A 20,686-nucleotide genomic window follows, 5' to 3' on the forward strand; every position below is an offset into this window, starting at 1 on the left:
TTATTTGTGTATATGAGAGTAGTTTATTTCATGCGCATTTTCCTTGACTATAGGATAAAAGGTGAGGGGCAAAAGTTAGTACAATTAGAGGGAAACAGAAGGTTCTACTAACTGAACAGGAGAAATGCAGGTACCTTTCAGTTTTCTTCCTTGTATTTTCCTGTATTTTTCTCATAGTAATAATAAAAAGAAACTAATAAAAGTGGTTTTAAAAAGTAGAACCAAGTATTACTGGATCAACTGATGAAACTGAAAACTGGAAGGTAGGTCAGATAAAGTACTGTATCAAAATTAAATTGTCTAAAAGTAGTAACTACACTGTGGTTATATAAGAAAATGTCCTGTTCATAGGAAATACACAGTGAAATATTTAGGGGTAAAAGGGTATTCAACTTACTCTCAAATGATTCAGGAAAAAGAAATACACACAGATGCAATGCACAGAGACAGACAAAGAGAGAGTATGAAAAATATGAAACAAATGGGCAAAATGTTAGTAATACGTGCATCTGTATAATGGGTATATGGAAGTTCTTTCTACTGTTTCAACTTCTCTGTATGCTGGAAATTATTTTAAAGTTAGGGGGAAAAAAAGAGTAGTAAAGAGTAGAATTTACCTCAATATTTTCTTCCCCAAATTTCTCCACAGCTTTCTCTTCAGAAAGACCACAAGCACCATATTCCAAAGGAGTAAATACAGTCGTTGGAACATTTTCATAGTCACACTGTTTGAAAATGGAGGAGAGTTATGACAGAAGAAATTATAACTCAAAAAAGTATATAGTTTAAAAAGGTTCAAAATTAGGAGAGGAAAGTAGGCTAATAAAAACCTACTATGCCGAGAATCATTAACTGATGCAATAAAGTTTTAGCAGAGGTTTAAAGTCTGTCAAGACTAGTCATGAATATATGGCTTATGTGGCTTCTCCATTGATCTACCAACTGATGTTAACAAGGATATACTTTTTCTCCCTTAAATTAAGCAGCCAAAACAATACTAGTGTACCCAATGCTGAAAGTCTCATATTATCAGTGGCAGAAGTTAACAGGTTATTGGAAAATCAATTAGGTAATACATACTAAGAGCCACAAAAACATGTTAAACTTTTTGGCCCAATAATCCCATTTTCAGAAATCTGTAATAATTTAATATACAGAAAAAGCTACATGCATTAATTGAGCAATGCCACAGTTCTCATCAATAGTGGCAATATTGGAGTGGCTTTAAAAACACAAATAAGGAAGTGGTTCTATAGTACATATTCCCAGTGTAACATTAAGGAGCCATTAAAATGATAATTTTTCTAAAGCATATTTTATGTTAATAGGCATGGATGACAAAACGGTTCTGAAGTCAAACAAGTTTGTAAAATGCTGTATTAAGCAAATAAACAGGTTTCTCAACTATCAGAATTCTCAGAGCCTTTAATATGCTGATGTGAATTGTGAAAATGTAATTACATAAGTGCCAAATATGTTTGTAAATGCTAAACCTACCCAGCCAAATCTGTACAGAGGTAAGTCGTTCTGCATTTAAAATATGAGAAATTCAATCAATTCTCGCTCTCTAAAATGGTAAAGTAAAATCTTTAAAATGTGCCTCCCTCTAGAAGTAGTATATAATCTTTTTTCTCTAAAATGAACACAAACCTTTGGAATTCTGATTCAAAAGTAAAGGTAGCCATCCGCTTATTGCCATAACGGACCAGGTTTACTTCCTGCTTTAGTTAGAAAACCAGACAAATATGCAACACATTTGCAGACACTGGATGGTAGGCAGGGCAGCACCGAGGAGGCTTAGGAAGGGCATCAATTTAGGAGTGGAACTAAATTAGGCCTAGATGAAAGCTTGCTGTTGACACACCCTAAAAAAGCTGAAAAGTAATTACACAAGGATAAAACTACTCCCATGTAACATAATGGGTTGCCAAAACAAAGTCCAACACTATATAAAGGAATTCAACAAAACTCAGCTCCCAACAATGTAAAATGCACAAAGTTCACTTCCATCCAAAGTAACGAAACAAATGAGCAAGAATTCATGAACCAATACCAAGAGAAAAATGAATCAACACAGACACAACAAAAGAGATGATGGGATTCGCAGAGGACACTAAAAGAGGTTTTATAAATACGTTCTGCATATTCAAAGAGGTAAAAAAAAAAAAAAAGAACCTGCTGAAGAGAGAAAAGGAAAATATATTTTAAATAAATAAAACTCAGAGATGAAAGAAACCACTTGAAGTGCAAACAACGCGGAATGGGATTTACAGCCCAAGACAGTGCAGAAGAAAGGATCAGTGGACTTGAAGACACTGCAATAGACTAAGAAAATGAAAAACAGAAATGTGAGTGAAAACAGAAAAATTAATTAAATGGTTAATTTGATGAAAAATTTCCAAATCTGATGAAAAACTATAAATATATAAACCCCCAAATCTTGACAAAAACACAAGCAAAATAATTACAAAGAAAAATAAGCCAAGGCATACAATAATCAAACTGCTAAAAAAACAGTGATAAACACAAAATCTTAAAAGGAACAAAAATAAAAATGATGGCATGGCATACTTCTCTTTAGAATCTGTGCAACCAGAAAACAATGGGCAAATTATTAAAATATTTAAATAAGCCCTGCAAATCCAAAATTCTATATTCAGCAAAATTATCTTCCAAAAAGCGAAGGCAAAATAAACTTGAGGAAAAAAGAAAAACCCAAAAGCCAAGGAATTAACCATGACCGTGCATACACTAAATAACTGTTAAAGGAAGTTCTTCAGGCAGAAAATGGTGTATCAAATAGAAATCTGGGTCCACATAATATGGTATTTTTTTTCTCCTTGGTCCCAATACTCAGTTTCCAATTGGTTTCAATGAACTATTATGGCCTAGACCGCGAAATGTAATCCTTGTTTTTAATACTTTTATTTGGATAAAACATTTTGCAGTTTTCACAACAAGCAACTTAATGAATTTTTAGAATACAACCCATTCTCAAGTTGCAGATATGTGTACTATGGTTTCTCTACAGTTTCCATATAAAATGTTTTTATATTTACTGAAAAATTGAGTTAACTTACAAAGTACCTCTTTAAGTAATAATAAAGACGCTAACACTTGCTATTTGTAAACATAAAAGTATTTCAAGTGTTTGAGAGGAATTCTAAAAAGATCTAAGGGATGACACTGGTCCTTGGAGATGACAGCTGGAATGCCCATCATCACCCTGTGCTTTAAAGCTGGTACGTGTGTCAGAACACTTGGCTTTTTAAAGAGCTTCGTGGAAAGCCCATCATCTATAGGCTGACTCAGTTTTACAGTCAGTTCTTTATCTGTTTTTGAAATGGTAATTTTTTTTTCATTCTTTCATTTATGTTTCAAAAAAAACAGAATATTTACTTTAGTTAGTGGCAAATACTTTTAGCAACTTTGAAAATGACTTTCATCATTACTAAGTGTTTAAGAAGATTCATTTAAATTTTTCCAATATATCTTCCACTTCATTTTATTTAGTAAAATATTAAATTACAGAGGTGCAGTATATTTTTTCAAGTCTTGAAACATCTTTTCTATCCTCATCGCCTATTCTTCTATAATCCATATTTCCCAAATCTTCCTCCTCTCTCAAATGATACATTTTCATGGTTAAGACAGCAGTACCTACAATGAGATGTGGACTGGATTTATGCCTTCACTGCCTCTGTGCACTGTGATCTTGGACAGCTACCTAATTTCCTGTAACTGTCACCAGTCTCCACAGCTGCCGAGGTGGGATAAGTGTGCACAACACTTAGCACATCAAACATAGCTGCTCTTTGTCCCCTTTGCTTCGAACATTCTCATGAAGCAGTGAATATATGTCATCAATTCAGAGGAAGGCACAAACACCCATGATTCAATTTGGGTTCTCTTAAAATCTCATAACAGATTTATTTAGGCAGGGTTTATGTTAAGCTGAATTTTTCAGCTTAAGGGAGAGCTGCTCCTTTAGAAACAAGGAAGGCAGATGTGGATCCTCTCACGCTCTCAGAAACTGTGAACGTTCTCATCAATACAAAATTAAAGGGATTACACAGCTCTTTAAAAAAAAAACTTGTGTAACTCTTCCAAATACAATTAGTCTAGGTATCTATTGACATTTCAGCTTTATTTATTGTACTGAAGGACAGACTGGTGAGATTTCAAACTTAAGGACTGAACACCACCTGTTTATTTTCCCGTTCGGTAAAGCACTTTCCATATTAGACAAAAACAAACCAAAAAAACAAGCAAAAAAGGGAGTCCTTTCATTTCAGTTTACATTAAATTCTGCTGCTCATAAAAGCTTAAGGTACTTTAAGAAAGAATTCGCTCAACCTGGCAGATGCTAAGATATATTACTACACCCATACATGGAAGGATTTAACCAAAGTAGGTGGAAAGATCCATTAGATTTTTAGAATTTTGTGGTACAATAATTTCAAATTTATTTAGGCGCAAATTTTTGCATATTTGCCCTTTGGTTATTGTTATAAAAAATATCTTTCCATTTTAGGAAATCACAAATATAAAAGATTAAGAACAAACTAAATGCACCTCAAGCTACGTTTCTGAATATACTTTCTTGGTCACCATGTAACTCAATAATTTCAACAATACAAGACATAACTCACAAGGGTAGTTAAAAAAAAAAAAGAGGTAGTTAAGTTTATTCCAAATAGCAACATGAACCAACTACTATTCCCTGGATGATCAGACAACCTGGGATTAACCCCTTTTAACCTCAATCTTGTTAATTTCAAAATACAAGATTTTATTATGCTACAATCCAACATAATCCCAGGTACACTCAAAATGTTTGTCACAAATTTTACTAGCAGTACTGAGGTTTCCACTGCTGTCACTAACCTAAATCAACCCATGATGATTTATGCACAATGAAAATGAGTCATGACTAAATTCTTCAATCAACATTTCCAGAATCCTTTAAAGAAAATACTTAGGGAAGGAATGTTGATAATGGGGCACAGGATATATGAGAAATCTCTATACCTTCAATTCTCAGTTTTGCTGTGAACCTAAAGTTGCTCTAAAAACAACTGTCTTAAAAAAAAATTGGAACATATTTCTTTTTTTGCCATCTAGTCCCATGAAACCCACCTAAGAGTTTCAATTTCCTATACTAACTTTTAAAACTAAAATATTAAATATTAATATTTTAATATTAAATATTAAATTAATTAATTTAATTAATATTTAATATTAAATTAAAAATATTAATACACCACATTACACATTCCACGAGCAGAAGACCTATTTTTAGAAAGAATGGGGGAATAAAGTCTGACTTCTGGTTTAAGCAGCTCTGCACACTGACATTATTACTTAGAACCCCCAAATCCTGTCATAGCCTAGACACGTACCATAAAAAGATTTAGAAAATTATACTTGAATTGGCAATAATAAAATTGGTGCAAAGTGTAACTATTATGAGTATATGGAACATAATAGTGCTGAAACTTGATTAATCAAGCTCATTTTGTTCTTAGTGTGATTCTAAGAGTAAAAATTTCCTAATAAATCACAAAGGAACAGCAGTCTTAACAATGATTCTTTGTCTGGAATACAGTTAATAAAGCGAACCTAGGATGCCACCGTCAAACCTCACAACCATCCCTACAGAGGGCGCCGGGAGCAGTATTAAAAACAGTATCCTGGTGGGTGGCAGCCACACGCTCACCTTGACGGTGGAGCCAGCGTACAGCCTCCGTGCAAGCAATCTTCCTGCCTGGATTGCTACTGGGGTGAGCTCCACCTTCCCCTCCAACACATCGCCAATGGCATAGATGTAAGGCACATTGGTCTGCTCCTCATCCGTGACGGGTATTTTTCCAGTCCTGCAAATTCATTCAGTTAAAATCATCATCAATTACCACTTTTAAGTAAGCAGAACAAAACCCCCTTTCTCCCAAAGAAGCCCAATACTGTGACCCTACCTGAGACCAAAGTTCTAATTTATTATCAAAGCAGCACCACCACCAAAACTCAGAGGAACCAAAAGCTTAGAGATTCTGGCTATTTTGAAAATCAAAGCAATAGGAGGAAAATTTTTAGAAACCCTAGAACAGGAGAACTAAAACACCGTGGTTAAGAATTAATGAGGATTCTAAATTGTTATAATCAGGTCTGTTAGTTGTTTCCTCTGCCATGTTGGAGAGCTATTTAACTCTAAGCCTCATTTTCCCACCTATAAGTGGGAATAATGATAATAGAAATAAGAGTAAGAAGAAAAATACCACCAGTCTACCTTAAGGGGCTGTGAGGACTGAATGAGAATGCATATAAAACATTAGTATAACAGTCCATGGCTCCCAGTAAGTACAGAATAAACGTTAGCTATTAATATTAGACAAAATGGAAAACCCTGGCCTTAACTGGAAACAAGCTAGATGGTTATTAAGGTGGTGGAACATTTAGTCTGCTAAATTTTATTAGACCTCAACTCCCTTGTCTCTCCCACTCAAGGAAAAAATAATAATAATAAAGCAAAAATCCTCATACTAAGATTAAGAATCTCTTCTGAATAAATGTTATTCCTGAAAGGTGGGGGTAAAAAAAAAAACAAACTGTCCTATTTTCAGTTTCCAAGGCAGCTAGCGGTTCACAGCACTTGTGTACTTGTTTTCACTTGGATATAAGAAAGGTGACACTGGGAAATACCCCACGCCACTCCTATAAGCAGACAACAGTCTCTATTATCTAGTATAGTCCAAAGGATTTTACCTGTTAAAACCTTTGAAAAATCAGTTTTCAGACTTGTCACTAGAAATGTAGTGACCACTCTATTACCATAAAACTTGGTAGCTTTAAATTAAACATGGTTCAAATCTACGTACTTCATGAAACTTTCAAAGCACATACCTGCAATTAACTGGGGAGGGGTCTTTTTCTGTACACATAAACATTTAAAGAAACAATATGCAAAGCAGGGTATCTTTCATTTAGATTTTGAAGAGGGGAAAAAAAGACAAACAGGAAATACTGTGAGTGGCACTAAAAGAAGAGTTTTCTAAGCTTAAAAAGGGATCTTGCCAACTATGGTAAAAGCTAACTTAAAAAATCTAAGACTCCAGTATTAATCAATCTTATAAATAACTAAAATAGTATTTAATAGGACATAATTAAGATTTTTTTCTTACTTTTCATTTATTTTTACCCCCACAGTTTCTAAGCCAATTTTTCTTGTGCAAGCATCTCTTCCGATTGCCAGCAATACCTGAAAAATTATTAATATATAGTGACTGTTAACAAAAAGGCTATGCATGAGTTATTTTATCATATTTTTCTCTGCTTATTAAGCCAATCTGATTCATTTTCCAGACCTGGAAAGAAATAATACATTAAGAAAATAATATAAGAGTTAAAACAAATCAAAATTATTTAAATTAAATCTTCTGAAGATGATAAAGTAAAAATCCTTACCCATTTCTTGTTAAGAAAAAGGGAGTGAACAATTCCTTAATAAATCTAGCCAAGTTTAGAGACAAAGACAGCATAGCCTATAACTAAATTATTTTAAGTGGTGAGCAGGGGAGATAAAAGAACATGGGGCAGAGAAATTCTAGCTCATTTAAAAGTGCTGACACTTTTTAATCACGATTTGACAAACAAGATTTAAGTTACAGTGGAGAAAATCTGAAGCCATCCCTGTAACCAAAACAAATTATAATATCACAAGTAATAAAGATGTCTTAGAACAGGAATAGAACCAAGGGTTTTAGAAATAGTAAACAGCCATTATTATTACTCCCCAGCAAATATCCAAAGAGCACATTATTTGCTTTCTGATGAAGTGTGACCGAGGCCCATTCTTACCGTGTTGTACTCTTCTTCGATGGTTGTGTCACCATTGGTGGACTTCGCTACCACCCTGAGTCGGCCTGGTGTCCCAGCTTCAATTTGTTCAACCTGTAAGAGTGATAAAGTCTTACTCCACAGTAAACACATGTGTCAAGAGGATAACTGTGTCTTCTCCTTCTGTCTGGTTAACCCAAAGTTAAAACACGAAATCTGGCTTTCACGTCCCACCTTCCTCATGTTAACATCATAAGGATGATATGTGATTCTTTTATTTACCGTCTTCTCACTGCTTAGTATTTGCTAGAGGGGTTTTCTTTATGATAGTTCTCAAACAGAACAGAGCTCAGAGAGAAACGTGGGAAAGGAAAAAGGCCAGAGAAAGTGCACTACAGTCTCTAAAATTAAACCAGTGACTTACTGCTTCTCCCAGGTTCCTACCTTCTAACTTACCCAGAACCATTAATACCCTGGGGCTCACATTCATAGATTCGCTTTTGACTACAATGTTCAGCTTTGCCAGCAAAGAACAGACATGGGAGTAGGTCTGTTGTGATACAGTTAAGAGCTTGAAATCCCTAAAAATCATAAGGGGCATGGAGGTATGTTTCACAACTGGGGGCTGCCTTCAGTTGTTAAAGGTGTACGGAGAATGAGCAAGTCCTGGTACTTGTGCTGTGGCAAATGAGACTGAACACACTTAGCCTATTACACAATGAGGTCAACCGCCAAATCATCGGTTTCTGTAAAACATTTACTAGGAGAAAACCCATAAAATCATCTGCAAGTTCTACTCTTCCTGTAAAATGCAACACACTCTGAATGGGAAAACTGTGAAGTCCTTTTATTTTCAACATCAACAAATAGAAAAGATTTCCTTCTAAAATTCCCTTCATTTATTAAATAGTGAAGCCCCTCTGAATATATTGAAAATCTCTTTCCTGTTTAATTTAAATTAAAATATTCTAATCTTTGGAGAAGAGTTGAATTGATTCATGGCTTAGATCTGCTTAAGAATAAGGGTCTCATCCCACCTCAAACTCCTTCCTGCCTTACTCACTTCTGTGTTCCAGTCAGGCCTTTTCTGTATCCAGAACACTTTCTGCCTTTGGAACAGTTTTATTCCACACAGCCTTTTTGCACATGCTATATTCTTTGTCCAAAATGCACTCTCTCCCTTCTCTCTGTAGAAGGTTCTTCCACTCACTCACTTTGTAATACAGCCAGCATTCACTTCCCGCCTTCAGGGATCAGAGACACCCTGGTAACCTGAGCAAAATGCTATGTATACAGACACAGGTTGATGTCACCTGGGATAGTCCACCACATTCTCGGAGGCCCACAACTCCCCAAATGTTAAGCTATTATAAAGGAAGACGCTGCTGTTCCATCAGCACAGCATACACATACAGCTGTCATCTTCCCATCATAGTCCTAATGCTAACACAATCCTCAGGAGAACTCTGAGATAGGTGCTATCTATTACCATCATTTTACAGAAGACACTGAGGCTCCGAGAAATTAAGTCATTCTCCCGAAGTCATATAGCAAGAAACTGGCAGAACAGTATTTGAACCCAGGTTATTCTGATCCCAGTGCTCATATTGTTACCTCTCAGCTACAAGAGATTCATGGTCCTGCAAACAACCTAAGTTACTAACCCATTAAGTTATTTTTTAAAAGACAGCAAAAATTTCTTAACTTTAACAAAATAGTCCCATCCTTACTTGCACTAAAGGAAACTATTAGTTTAAGATATGCAAAGTAATAGATTTGTCACTTTATCAAAACATTTGTGGTAATATTAACAAGTCCCAGATATAACTTGGCTTATTATTCAGCATTTTTGAAAGAAGATTAAATGAGCAAAAAAGGTCAGTCCACATAACAAAATTAAATAATCATTTCCAGGGAAGCCAGAATAATATAATGCACCTGTGAACTACACTGTATACCAAGGAGAAATGTCTTTTGAGAAGAAAAAAAAAGAAATCAGCCTAGTGTTAAAACTCTTATTTAAATCTCTGGTATGTAGAAAAAAAAGAAAGTATAATAGACCAAAAATAATAAAATGATGGAATGTATAAAGGGAAGCATTAAACAGAAGAGAACAAAAGGTGGTAAAGTTGAGAACGGAAGGAAGAAATTATTAATTTGCAAATAAGAACAAAAGCTATCTAGGTGGTAAGAAGGTGTAAGTTTATACACCCAAATCACACAAAGAATTACTCATGTTAGCATTCCTAATGGTTTATAACACCGAAAGGATGCTCCAATCATCCACCCCAACTCTTTCTCGCACAGTATAGAATCAACAAACCTCTAAGCAACCCCACTTACTTTTATCGGCACAAACTGCCTTATAAACTTGACACCGTGTTCTGCCATATGTTCACCAATTCTGTTGGCCATGTCCTGGTCAAACCCTCTAAGGAGAATGGATCGTACCATAACAGTCACATCTAAACCTATGCCAGCAAGAAATCCAGCACATTCCAAAGCGACATAGGATGCTCCGACCACCAGGGTCTTACCCGGGCAATAAGGTAAAGAGAAAAGATCATCACTGGAAAAAAAATTTAAAAAAAAAGAAGAAGAAAAGAATGAGAAAAATGTTCATATGTGAATAACGACCAAATCAAAGTAAACATTTTTACTTTCTTAAGAACAAGACACTTTTCAGATTAAAAGCATACAATTGCTACACGCATAATACTTGAGAAGTTTTTATAAGGTCTTAGACACTCCCTTTCCAGCCACTCAGTTCCTCTGGGAGTAGCTCAAGATCCCGTGGCTAACCACACAAACCATGTAACTCTGACATTAGTCCAACCCATGATCAAACAGTATTATTTTGTACTATTTGGAATAATTCTCCATTTATGCGTTTAGAAATCATACATTTGCAAACCCAAGTCCCCACCCCCAGCTCTCCCTGGTGGAAACCTGTGTTACTTCTCATCTACAATATTATCAAGAGTGGAGAGAGAGGTGGGAAAAAACTTTTAATGTATGGGTTTCGGAATATGAAAGCCAACTGTAAAAAAAGCAAAACATGACAAAATCTTCCAGGAGAGGAAGATACAAGACATGATAGATCATAAAAGCATCATCAGGGAGTGAGATTTTAAAATATGAGAAGGGAGACCATCCAAAGCCAGCAAGGACAAGAACTGTCATCTGTGCTGCCCCAGAGGAGGCACAAAGGATAAAATCATATTATAATAAAAACGAGTAATTTACAACACAATCAGGAGCTCCTGAGCAAAAAGCAACTAAGAGGACCTATCTATCAACAGTCTGTCTTAACAACTTAATAATTCAAAACTTCTGAACAACAATGTTTTGATGGGAAAAAATAAATCACACAGCAAAACCTTGCTTGACTCATTTATTTCAGGAGGTCCCTCTACATTGACACTGCAACCATTCAAAGAGCAATCAGTAAGGAAAAACTAGAGTTTAAGAAACCTAAATGGCGTGCTATCCCTCGAATTCTTTTAGCAACCACATAAGACATAACACACGTGATTCCAGTTTTGCAAAAAAGGAGAAAAAAGTACATACACATGTATCAATTATTTTCCAAAATGTGAATATCCATCTGGTTTTATACAGTATACATTTGTAATATATATTCACATATATAAATTTCAAATACAAATACTATAAGCATATATCTATGTTAGCGGTGATATTAACTCTGGGTGATAAGATGATCAACATTTAATTCTGAATTTTTTAAATGTTCTCTTTTGTGAAATAGTTTTTCCTTTCTCTTTTTCCTAATCCCTTGCCCCTTTCAGCAAAAAACGTGGTGAAAAGCTAAGTTCCAGGAAAAGAATTAAATGGATTTGAAGAAAAAAAGACTAGCCCGTCTTTTCTTCCTGCAGTCTGTCCTTACCTGCTGATGCAGTATTCTCTGTCACCAGGGATATCCAAGTAACGTGGCCTTTCACCAGTGGCAATGAGGAATTTCTCTGCTGAATAAATTTTTTCTCTGCCTTTGTTATTTGTTGTCTACAAGAAATCAATGTAATTTTTAGTAACTTATCATCAAATGAAAAAGGCTGTTTACCATATTGTCCAATTTGATCCTCAGAAAAATCTGCTAATGCAGTAAGAAAGGGATATTAAGACTGAGTAGTTAAGAGACTTGCTCAAGGTGACAATGCCAGGAAGTGGCAGTCTTGGCTGCCAATACTCAAATCCAGGTAACCTGGCCTCAAATCCAGTCCTCTTAACCCTTTACTGCACCACCGTAAGAAGTGACTGCAAACCACCAAACTGGACGGTCTTGGTCACAGGGGCTATTACTTTTATTAGATAGAATAATCACCTTTTTCTTTTCCTCCCTGGCCCCCAACGAAAGCTTAAAAACACAAACAAAGAAAAGCTACTCAGGCTGTCACTGCATTACCTTAATCTTATGAGGACCAACAAACTGCCCATATGCATTCTCATAGGTGACTTTCTTCTCCCGCAGAGCTACGCGGTAGCCCCAGTTCAAAGAGCCAATGTGGTTCTGCACAGCTTCTGTCATTCTTTCCCAGTCATGTTTAACTGCACAAGAAAGTAAGATAAAACGTTCAGCTTTCCCACTACCTGGCAAATATCATTTCTCAGTAACTATTTGGTCTAAAAGGACAAGTCCTTCATTTCAAGCACATAACATTTTCATCTTCACGTATTCTCTCCCTTTTAGAAAATGACCATGCAGCTTAGTGCAAAAATCCTGGCAATTCTTAAGACTAAAATAACCATACCCGAACTTTTTCTTCTTTATCTAGAGACCAACCAACCAATTTTACCTTGGATTGTCAACAGATTGTTCAGGTAATGAGGTGTGGTGAGGCCCAGGATTTTGTATGTGTAACAATCACCAAGGGATTCTGAGTAGCCAGGCTTGGAGTTACTAAACTGGTAACAGTATCCAGAGTAAGGGCTGGCAAACTATGGCTCCACCAGCCAAATCCAGCCAAACACCTTTTTTTGTAAATAAAGCTTTATTGAAATCCAGCCACGATCATTTACTTACATACTGTCTAGGGCTGCTTTTGTGCTACAATGATACAGTTGAGTAGCTGTGACAGAGACCAGATGGCCCGCAAAGCATAAAATATTTACTATCTGGCCCTTTACAGAAAAAGTCTGCTGATCCCTGGTTTAGATAGAGAGTTTTAAGAGTCTCTTTGGCCCCCCACAAAACCCCATCTCACCAGAGAGGAAGATCTTTTAAATTCTATCATAAAATTAATCCTTTGAGCCAAAGCACTAATATAACATTAAATTTCAATGGGTAAAAATCAATCCTTTGTCATTCATTCATTAATAATTAACAATGAATGGCTCCGGAAAAAAAACAGGACACAGGTAAAACATATTTTGGTGGTAGCAGGAAGACAGGTTCTGGGGAAGCTGTGGTTTTGAAGCAAGGAAAACAGAATCAACATAAATTGAGAAGAACTGTCACAGAACTGAGAAGTGAGTCTTAGGGTCAGGGTTATAAGTAGCTTGGCGAGGCAGGAAGTGGTAAGATCAACTCTATGAGAACCAGTGGCCAGCCTCTGGAAGTGGGAATGACAGCACAAAAATTGGTTTGTGGCCAAAAGGAAGAAGAGAAGAAATAACAGAGATTCAATTCATAGAATCATAAAATGTCTGAACTAAAGCAAACCTTCAGGGATCCATTCAATAGTTTAAAAAAAAAAGTTTTGACTGCGGCAGCCACCGTGGTCATGGACTAGGCGCTAGGGCATGGGGACACTGCAGAGAGCCTCGACCAACCTGTTGGTCTGACCTCCATCTACCACCACTTTAAGAAGACTCACTGTTTCCCCACCAGGAATAGAACAGAACCATGTAACTCACTCCCATGTGCCAATCGTCTAGCTGCAACAACTACCAACATTTTACCAATCTCATTACACATTCATCTCTTTTTGTACCAGGATACTTTAAGCGAATCCCAGACATCATTTTACTGGTCGTGGTTTTGGTTGTCACTGTGACTTAGGGATACCCAAGGGCCAGTGATTTTAAATATCCTTCACTATAGTTTGTTACAACTCAGAGCTATCTGGCCCAACGTGCCAATAACGCCTCCAGGGAGAAACAAAAAACAGAATCAAAGGAAGGATTCACTTCTGAAATTTTACAGTGGTAGGAGTCCTAAGCAGATTATACTCTGCTAATCCTACAGGAAAATAACATGTTCTAAAAGAAAACATTAAACTATTTCAATGAGAGAAATTCAAATTCAATCATTAGACCTAATCCAACCTCAATTCTGTTAAAGCCTTCCTTTGTAACTGTCAGGCCCCACCTGACTTCTCCTTCTCCTTCTCCTCAAATCTCCTTTTCTCTACCAAAGTTCCTTCATCCCCTGGTACAATAGGCGGTCACCCATCACTAGTGTGATTATGCTTAGGTAGGAGAAATTTAAAAATTCCAGCCCACCAGTTTGGGATTCAGCACCCAGGACTCCAGCTGTTCCTATGGACCTGATCTTGCATTCCATTCTGAGAACTGAGTTTCTGTCTTGTAAAATCTTGTAAAAAAAACTTTTCTACTTTATATGTTACCAGTGGTAACTGGATCCTTGTGGACTGTGGGTGGTGATGTGCCCAGAACCCCAGTTCTCCAGGGTTGCCCTGCCTTCCAATAATACCCAAACCCACCACCTTCCTGCATTCCCAAATACTCAAATACTCCTCATCCCCACTCAGTCCACTCACTGGCAGAGCCCCAGCGTTTCCCCTAGGCCTCCTGCTTTGGCTGGCTTCGTCTACCAGTGGTAATGCAATGCTGAGCCTCTGCAATGTAGATTCCAGCTGGCTAGGCAGGACTTGTATTTCGCCCGGATGTCTTCTCACGTCCACCTCAGCAGCTGGACTCTCTGCTGCTTCTGATCTGCCCCTACCCACAACAGAGCAGGCCACATCCTTAGATTCACCAACAGTAATCAGGCTAACGAAGCTAACCAGCATCTTTACCTGCTCACCTGAACCTCAAGGCACCTGAAGGGACACAAATTATTTCCATTATATACACAGGGAAATGAAGGATGGGTGACCTGCACAGGGCCACACACAAACTCAAGGCCATCACAGCCACACCGTGTATGAATCATGTGTAGGTGTGTAGTGGGGGAATATGTACATCCAGAAACTCTGCAGGTCCCCGACTGCAAACCAATGACCTTGCTTTCCCTCTAGTGACAACAGGATTCTAAAACTTCCAAAATGCTTGACTTTTAAAGGCAAATTTACTTTTTGAGCACAGAAGAACTCAAACAAATAAACCTGAAAAAATATGAAACCAGTAAACCCTCCAGAAAGGACCGATTCACCCAGTTTATATGGCTCACAGCTCAAGCAATTTTTTTTAAGGCCTGAGACTTTCCCGGCACATTCTCAGCTTGGAGTTTTCACGAAAACGGCAGATCATGGCTGAGTCCTGGACGTGTCACTCCCCCGTCACCAGGCAGACTCAGCTGAGCTGCCTGGCCCAGGTCCCATTCCTCCCTCACCCTGCTCACAGCTATTTGCAGTGTCAGAGAAGACAGTCTTCCAAGAAAGCTGGAGCACTGTTCTTTGGTCAAGGACACGAGATTAGATATGTTTTCATTTGAAAAATGAAGAATAAGCCTGCATGCTTCATCTGTTGGGAGCATGGATTAAGCAGCCTCTAAGGGGTTCTCATCTGAAAAATACACCTCTGAGTTTCTTTCTTCTTCTAAGATCCAATGACAAAGTAACTGGACTTTGTCTAAATCTACAGAATTCGTCACCACAAGCATTCTAGCACAAAAAGCAGGGAGGCAATGAGTGCTCCTTTAGAGGTGGGTCCTGGCTGGCCCGGTGGACCACTCCCAACACACCCAGCTCTGGTTCTCAGAGCCAGGCCACAGCTTGCTTCAGAAGGCCTGCAGCCTAAAGAGAAAAGAGAAGATAACAATAAAACTACCGGGCTTCCATTTAGGAAGAGTAAAGGGCTTTAAAGAGAGGGCACAGCTCTTCACCAGCTCTCGTCAAGAGACTTGGGGATTGCTGCTGCTCACAAATGAGTACAGGGGGTAGAAGGTATACAAACAGAACCTGGAAAAGGGGAAGAAACACAAAATAGCTGAAACTGTTAAAACTAGTTGAATAAATAATTTCTGTAAGGACTGGTCCAAGTGTTAAAACTCTGTGAAATTCAGGGAGCTTTTGCTGGTTTTACCGTGCAGATCTGGACCATGCTGGTAGTGGCTTCCTTATTGCCTCAATCACTGGTTCCTGACTATGTAATTTAGAAATAAATTCAACATACATAAGCATAGCCACTGCTTATTATGGCTACATGACAGCCACATACATACTCTTTTGCTGGGAAGTTGTGTCAATTCACATTATATTTCACCACCCACTCGGTTACTGAATTTATTAAAATTATATGTAGTTGGCCCTGTTAATGAAATTCACTCAGCAGAAGCCTGTACGTGTTTCTTGTCTTTTAAAGATTCTAAAGACCCACTATATATTTTTTCCTAAACATTTATAACCATATGAAGCTATTCTGTTCCACTGACTTCATTTTCCCTAAGAGTTGATAGTTTAAAGCAAACGTCAACTAGTTGATAGTTTAAAGCAAATGTCAACACACCAATTTGGGTATGAAACCTTATACAAGTGAATACAATTTTTATGACTCTAAGTTACAGCACTGTTACTTGTGAAGATTTAAGGGCCAGTGGCAATCAGAATGAAAAACAAAGTACATGGAAATATAACTGCATTAAGTCAAAATTTGCTTGAATCAACCTTATTTTTCCAACAAATTCTAGACTTTGTCAGATTAATATTCTCATTACATGTCCTTCTCTAAGAGGAAATTAACTTGGTTTAAATACACAAATTTCTATAATATCTGTGTTTTTCTGCAACCCATTAGACAAAGAACCAAGAAAAGTACTTGACAGAGTCTACTCCAATTTACTGAAACTCTGAATGGAAGAATTAAAAGAAGCGAGTCCAGGGGGAAGGTTCAGAAACTAACATTTGTTGATGGGTATGTATTTTAATCACACTATTGTATTTAATCCTTACCACACAGGCAGTAAATAGCAAAGTCAGAATGAGGGCACAAGTCTATCTACTCTAACAACCTACCCGGTACGATGGGACAAGTGGGCAGGGGTGATTCTAGGATTCTAGGAAAAAAGTCTCACTGAGAACACTGGTGAAGAGCATGGAATGGTGGGGGTGGGGGAATCACAGACCTTAAGAGTGGTTAGAAAATAAAATGGGTAGTTCTTAGGTTTTCCTCCCAAAGACAGAAGAGAAATTGGAGCACAACCTACAGACCACACACAGAACTTACCCTTTCTGGGGAGCATGTGGTGAAGAGAGGTGCACAGAGACAGCAAAGGCTTCCATGTGTCCCTACAACAGCTCCCAAAAACTGCCCCTACAAAGGGCTGCCACTGAAGCCACGAGGGCTCGTGGTATAACCCCATGTGCTTTCAAGTCAGAAAGAACTCAGTCTAAATCTTAGTGACAACAATTTCTTAGCTGTGACATTCAGCTACTCCACTCCCCAGATCTATGGTCTTTACCTCCTTTCCCCACTTTCTTCCTGCTACTATCCCAAGAACCACACAAGGAAGTATCTGCAAGCATCTGTTCAAACTTGCCCTCAGCAAAACCGTGCAGCCTGCTAGGCTGATCTGCATTCCTCCTACCACCCTCGCACCAAACCACCCAGAGTGTTCTGCCCGCAGTAACAGTCCTCACACTCTTCCTCACGGACTTCCCCCACAGGCACCTGCTCTAGCCACACTGGGATATCTGCTATTCTTCAAATATGCACCTTGTTCATTCTTCTCTCACCATCTAAATGAAGTGAACCTTCCCCTCCCCTCTGCTGATGGTTAAGGACACAATATCTAAGAAATCATCTCCAGTCACGTCTTAAATCACACTCACCAAGCCCACCTCTGGGCTCCCGGGTACCTAGTTGGTACATTAATTACATCAGTACATCATGGAGAGCAAAACCTGTGTACCTACAGGATTTGTATCACTTATCTCTGTATTTCCCCAGCACAGACGCCGGTGGAAATAGGGAGGTGCTCACTAGTAATATACAACCTCACTAGCAGGATTTCTAAACTGTTTACTAAGAAATCTAACACATTAACTGAAGGGTGCCCCTGTTGTTATCTGAGTATATTAATAGGAGGAATTTCCAGAAAGGGAAAGAGTGAGTTAATGGCAGATCTTGTGAAGCATTCAGACCAGGGAGTAAACAAAAACTGGAGGGGGTCAGGGTGGGGAGGCAGAAGAAAGAATGGAGGCAGACTAGTAGGAGAGTATGTGTTAAATTCTTGTTCCATAGGTCAAAAGTCTGCTCAACTGCCCTTTTTGTTGGACAAGAGAGAAGGACACAGAGCAAGACATCTCAGAACTGAACAAAATTCCCAGTACTAGCCTCAGGTCTCCAAGAGTCATGGACAGAAAGCAGCCTTGTAAAGGTCAGAGGAGAGAGATATGACCCCGAGTGTAAGAAAACTTAAGTAAAAGCATCAACAAAGGCAGCATAACTAGCTTGAGTAAGAGCAACATTTTTCAAAGCATGTATTTATGCCTTTAAAAACGTATAAATTTAATAAACTGTTACTTAAAACTCAGAAAAAGCCACAAAATAAATTACCAGAGCTACTGGGTAGAAGATTTTCCCTTAAATGTCCCAAGTCTACAGATCTCAAAACTAAAATCAGGTAGGAGTTGTCGTTTCACTCTTCAAGGACACCGTGACCAAGGTAATTAATGAGCCAGGAAGCTGTGCCAGACCTTTTTGTTTTTCCAACAGATAATGCAGTCTACTTTCTAAAGTCAACAAATTCCTCTTCAACTTTTCTAGGGTTTCTAAGGCACTCGAAGTATTTTTAATCCAACAAGGACTAACTATTCCTTTCTTAACAAACAATCCCTCCAAGTATCAACTCATGAAACAGACTTCTTTGGCGAGAGAAAAAATTAACAGCATCAAAGCCCTTACGAAGCTCTGTATGATTATGAGAATTTATTTGGAAGAACTCTGGTTTTCTGTTATAGAAAGATACTCCAAATGCAGTATCTGTTCTTGCCATAATAGCTACGTGGCTAACATGACACAGGATAACTGCAGTGATTTTACCTACTTAAAAACAAACAAAAAAAATAGAAACAACTTTCAGGTTATTTGCTAGTCTTATAAAAATGGATGGTGCATTGCAAGACCCCAGCTCAAATCCCTCAAAAGCATGAGCAGAAGAGTGGCTTCCCCCACATACCGGTCTCCTCCACGTTCCACCCATAATTCCGAGAGTCTCGTAGGGCTTGTCCTAACAAAGCTGCTTGGTGCATCAGTTTTTTAGGTATGCAACCCACATTCACACAGGTTCCTCCGAGACCTGCAACAATGTTGAGAAATCAGTTTATAGCCTGCCCTACAATCCTCCACAGAAAAAGGCCAACGATTATTACCACTGTCAGGGAGGGGTAAATTTCCCCATCTACCACTCTTGAGTTCTTGTGGTTGGACTAATAATAAATTTGATGTAAGATAGATTAACAGGAGAAAAAGAAAATTTAGCTTGTGCACATGAAGGTGTCATAGAAATGGGACCTAAGAAGTGGCCAAAGCAGGCAGCTTTTATAACTTTTCAAACTAAGAAACAATACATGTTTGAGAACTGACAGGACCAAGAAACAGGATACTCAGTTGAAGAATCTAAACCATGTTTGTGCTTGGGACAGTAAATTATAAAAGCAACAAGGTTTGTTTATATAGGCTTCTTAGCCCCAGATTCCCTATCTTTTGTGGTAAGGGTGTCCAAGGGTGTCCTTCTACCACCAGATGTAGGGAGTGCACCTTTCATGTCATTTATTTCCTGCTATCAGGGAGACAGAAGGTGGGTCACAATGTTTCTCTTGCATTGGCCATTTTCTTAAGCAACTTTAATTCAAAATAATCAATATGCCATCGTGCATGTTTTGGGGGCAGCCTGCCCTAAACCCCAACACTATTTTATTAAACATAATTTATTTGCCTAATGTGGTCAATACTGTTTATTCAAATTTATTCCTTAGTCTTGAGACATTTCTAAGTTCAGAAAGCCTTACAGACCAACTATAGTGAAATTATTCTAAAACAAAAATGAGCAGATTTCCACAACTTCCATATACTTAGAAAGAGTCAAAATTCATTGACTACTGGTAAAGATGTCAGAAACTGAATGCACACAACATTATACTTGCTACCAAATCTATGAAGAGAACTAACATAAAGGGACTATTGAGCCGGGCATGGGTGGACTGCAGTGGGTCTGGAACCACATGTAAAAGTTGGTGTACATGAGCATTTCTTCAAGGAGGTGGTCTACAGCCTTTGTCAATTCTCACAAAAGGATTCATGACACCCCTCCCCACCCCAAAAAGATTTAGTGTCTCTAAGCTTAAAGAACACGGTGATAGCTTGCTTCCATTAGAATAAAGTGTAGGCAGGAGGGGAGGTAGTCAAAACGGCACGAGTAAGAGTGCAAGATGGTAATGGACTTCAAGCTTACGAAACCTAGGCCCTCTGGGGAGAAAGCTACATGGGGTGTGAGCTCTACAGGCCAGAGTGACTCTGCCCAGTATGAGACACCTAACAAGTATTTGCTGAATGACTGAATTAGAAATTGTGACACTGTCTTACCCAGACTTCCTGCCTCCTTCTAATTTGAGCAGCTGGATCATTTTAATAAAATTTACCTATCATATGACGTCCCTCCTCAAAGGCTTCCCACTGTGTTTTGATTATCTGGTCCAAATTCCTCTTCTTG

General features: G+C 38.0%; 1 protein-coding gene across 4 annotated transcripts in view; it reads right to left on the reverse strand.

Annotated features, from left to right (window-relative positions):
* The window catches only part of TXNRD1 (thioredoxin reductase 1), a 73,359-nt gene that overhangs the window by 15,066 nt on the left and 37,607 nt on the right, over positions 1-20,686 (reverse strand). For all 4 annotated transcript variants that reach the window (XM_032493460.1, XM_014566846.2, XM_014566845.2 and 1 more), the window contains exons 5-12: positions 19,154-19,273; positions 12,257-12,399; positions 11,741-11,856; positions 10,177-10,402; positions 7,855-7,947; positions 7,179-7,255; positions 5,720-5,876; positions 618-725 (exon numbers count right to left, since the gene is read on the reverse strand). In XM_032493460.1, the coding sequence (XP_032349351.1) occupies positions 618-725; positions 5,720-5,876; positions 7,179-7,255; positions 7,855-7,947; positions 10,177-10,402; positions 11,741-11,856; positions 12,257-12,399; positions 19,154-19,273 (1,040 nt within the window). The remainder of the gene's footprint in view (positions 1-617; positions 726-5,719; positions 5,877-7,178; positions 7,256-7,854; positions 7,948-10,176; positions 10,403-11,740; positions 11,857-12,256; positions 12,400-19,153; positions 19,274-20,686) is intronic.

The sequence above is a fragment of the Camelus ferus genome, chromosome 12, assembly GCF_009834535.1.
Source record: "Camelus ferus isolate YT-003-E chromosome 12, BCGSAC_Cfer_1.0, whole genome shotgun sequence".
Classification (NCBI taxonomy): domain Eukaryota; kingdom Metazoa; phylum Chordata; class Mammalia; order Artiodactyla; family Camelidae; genus Camelus; species Camelus ferus.